Raw genomic sequence first — 2,809 nt, 5'->3', positions numbered from 1 at the left:
GCAAAGTCAATGTCCTCGGCGTGGCTCTCCATCTCCAGGATCTGGGCGTCTGTGATGGGCAGACCCAGAGCCTGAAAAGGACAAAGATACGGTGAGAAACGTCAAACACTCTCCACACTGGACAAAACGATCACATGACTGTTTATGGCAAAAGCTAATTTTCTGTGAGAATGGTCCTGTTGCCCCATTTCCTGTTCGCTTCACCCACTGTTAAATAAAGGCAAACATGCCCCAAAAAATAAACTTAAAAAGGTCCCGTTGATGATGACATTTGCTATCCTTCCTGTCTGCTCCAGTCTTGACAAGCACATGCTGTTCTCATGAAAAGATGCTCGGTCTCCTCATTAGATTAGAGTGTTTCTACTGGGAAGCAGCAGCCATGTGATGGGATTACAAAATGCATTAAATGAGAAAATGGGCCCAACCCCTAGAAAGTACCTCGCTATGATAAAACACAGTTCAAGACCCTGAGAACAGGCTCACGCCATGCAGGCAGTGACTCAACACAACAAATCCCACTGCAGAAATCAGAAATAATTTTGAGGCCAATGCACCACAAAGACAGGGCTTGGGTTAGTAAGATCTGTTACTGTGACATTCCCTGCATGCTGTTCTCTCTCACAAACCCCACAGTGGTAGTTGCAGGCCTCACTGACTCTACCCCGGCAAACTGTAGCCCACCTCCAAGTACAGGACACACAGAAACGATAGACTGACTGGCTCCAATCAGCATGAGTCATGTGAGGCGATGCATGTGAGAGAAGGTCTGTCCCCAGTTAACCTACCTCCTACCCTTTAATCTGACATGGCTGCTTAATTTGGGAATTAAATGTCAAGAGCACCGTTAGCGTATTTTCCCCCAACCGCTGAGGCCATGATTAGACCCACACTGTGCAGCCAAGCACTGTTCACACCAAGATAAATGTTCAGAACATTATGAAGAAGATCCAAAAGTTTCCAAGAAAACCAAATCACAGGCTGACTCTTGGGGAAATGTGTATAAAATTATGAACAAGACGTGTGCAGCATTTCAGTTTGATGGAGCGGTGCAGCAACAGAAACAGTCTTGGGTTTGGAAAGTTCACTGACAACATGAAGAGTTGGAACAAGCTGATACAGAATATGTGTCAAACTGTTTACACAGTGTAGACTGGCTTTAATAACAGTAAAGCTGGGTACATATGGAGAAACAAAAGGAGAAAAGGTTGACCAAACGCTGTGGAGACAGCTTGGAGACATTATAACTCATCATCATTAGTAACCAATGTTTTTGTTTAAGAGCAATACTTGATCATTTCCACCACAAATGTTCCATAGCTCCACTCATTCCAGCACAAGAACCTCTATCTTTCATCGTTTTAAAATAAAAAATGAATAAAGTTTTGGGATTAGCGGCCAGACACAGAAAAAACAAAGTTGTCACCAGAAATTAAGAGAAGAATTTCAGCAGATCACTTGTGACTTTAGCAAATGACAGTTTGATTATAATGGTTAAATTGATCGATCAATAAATCGGTTAATTAATGCTAACAAAATGCCTAATTTTACAGCATTTTAAAGGGGATCAAACAATGTATTAATTCAACTAGGTTATCTAGGAAGGAAATATTATTTTGTCAATAATATTCTGATCAAATTCACCCCCACCTGTGTTTTCCTTTATAGTTAACATGTTCTTCCTGCTTGTTGTATGATATAAGAAGTGGACATATCTCGTTAAGGACCTGCCAACCATGAGGATTCTTGTGGTCCTCCCTAAAACTATATTTAGAGCAGGAGATTTGATATGCCTCCCTGAAGGTCGCAAACTAGTTCATAAGACTTGTGAAGCTTGACCACAAACAAAGCCTGTATGAATACAACAAGGGCTCAGCCTGTAGTTGCTACTGTCCCGCTACTATGTGCCAAACCTTCTCAGCCTTAGCTAGGTAGATCCACAGCTTCCTCCAGGTTGTGAATTTCTTCCTGTCACTGAAGTTATACGCCATTTCCTTACTGGCGTATCTGGACACCAGCGGAGAACGGTACTTCATGAACTCATCGGCTCCCTCCATGTTTGTAAGACCAGGTGGTGTCCACTAAAGCTGAGAGGTGTACCGTGCTCGTTCACCTGCACACACCAACACACACCAGTACCCCAAGTAGCCGCTTCGCCTTATAGAATCACATGGACGAGGTGACGTCATTTTACGACACTTCACATCGGCGTACGGCGTGAGGACGAAATATGACACATAACGGTGTAGGGCAGACTGGGGTAAAGGTGTTCTCCTCGTAACAAAATAACTGGGATTTTAAAGTGTTAGAAATACTACGTTATGTGAAAGTACGTCAACAAACGTTACAAAATGTATCAAAATGGGCATTTCATTCTTCAAAATGCATCAAGCAAATGTTTATTTCAGCCTTCTGTCTTTACGGGATTTCCCTCGGGTCCGTGAATGTATCTCACCATTCAGCGCACAGAACACTGGGCTACTGAACTTGTTTAGGTGCCAAGGATGAGCTCAGACTTTCGGGGTGGTTTCTATAATTTTACTGCTACGCAGGATGGATCCTTCAGAAATGATCCACACTAAGGTGACACTGCTTTGAATTCAGTGCGGTTAGATAACGTCTTGCTGCTATTATTAGGAGCTTTGATGCATTATGTAAGCTGCGTTGCCTGTTTTCTATAAATATTTACATTTATTCATGCAATATACACCCACTCCTCGCCTCACAATGTTTTCGCCTGCATGCATTATATAAATAGTTTGTGCAGCAGCTGGGGAACATCCAGCTGTAAAGAGAAGACAGCGTGAACCCC

The 2,809-nt window shown here is 42.8% G+C and overlaps 1 protein-coding gene across 1 annotated transcript in view; it reads right to left on the bottom strand.

Annotated features, from left to right (window-relative positions):
• adsl (adenylosuccinate lyase) overlaps nt 1–2,181 on the bottom strand; it is a 5,469-nt gene extending 3,288 nt beyond the window's left edge. The window contains 2 exon segments of the mRNA XM_020621266.1: nt 2–71; nt 1,911–2,181. Coding sequence (XP_020476922.1) covers nt 2–71; nt 1,911–2,054 — 214 coding nt within the window. The 5' untranslated portion in view covers nt 2,055–2,181.
• Between the last annotated feature and the right edge of the window lie 628 nt (nt 2,182–2,809).

The sequence above is a fragment of the Monopterus albus genome, unplaced genomic scaffold (assembly GCF_001952655.1).
Source record: "Monopterus albus unplaced genomic scaffold, M_albus_1.0 scaffold256.1, whole genome shotgun sequence".
Lineage (NCBI taxonomy): Eukaryota > Metazoa > Chordata > Actinopteri > Synbranchiformes > Synbranchidae > Monopterus > Monopterus albus.
This window is presented reverse-complemented; position numbering and strand designations above follow the sequence as displayed.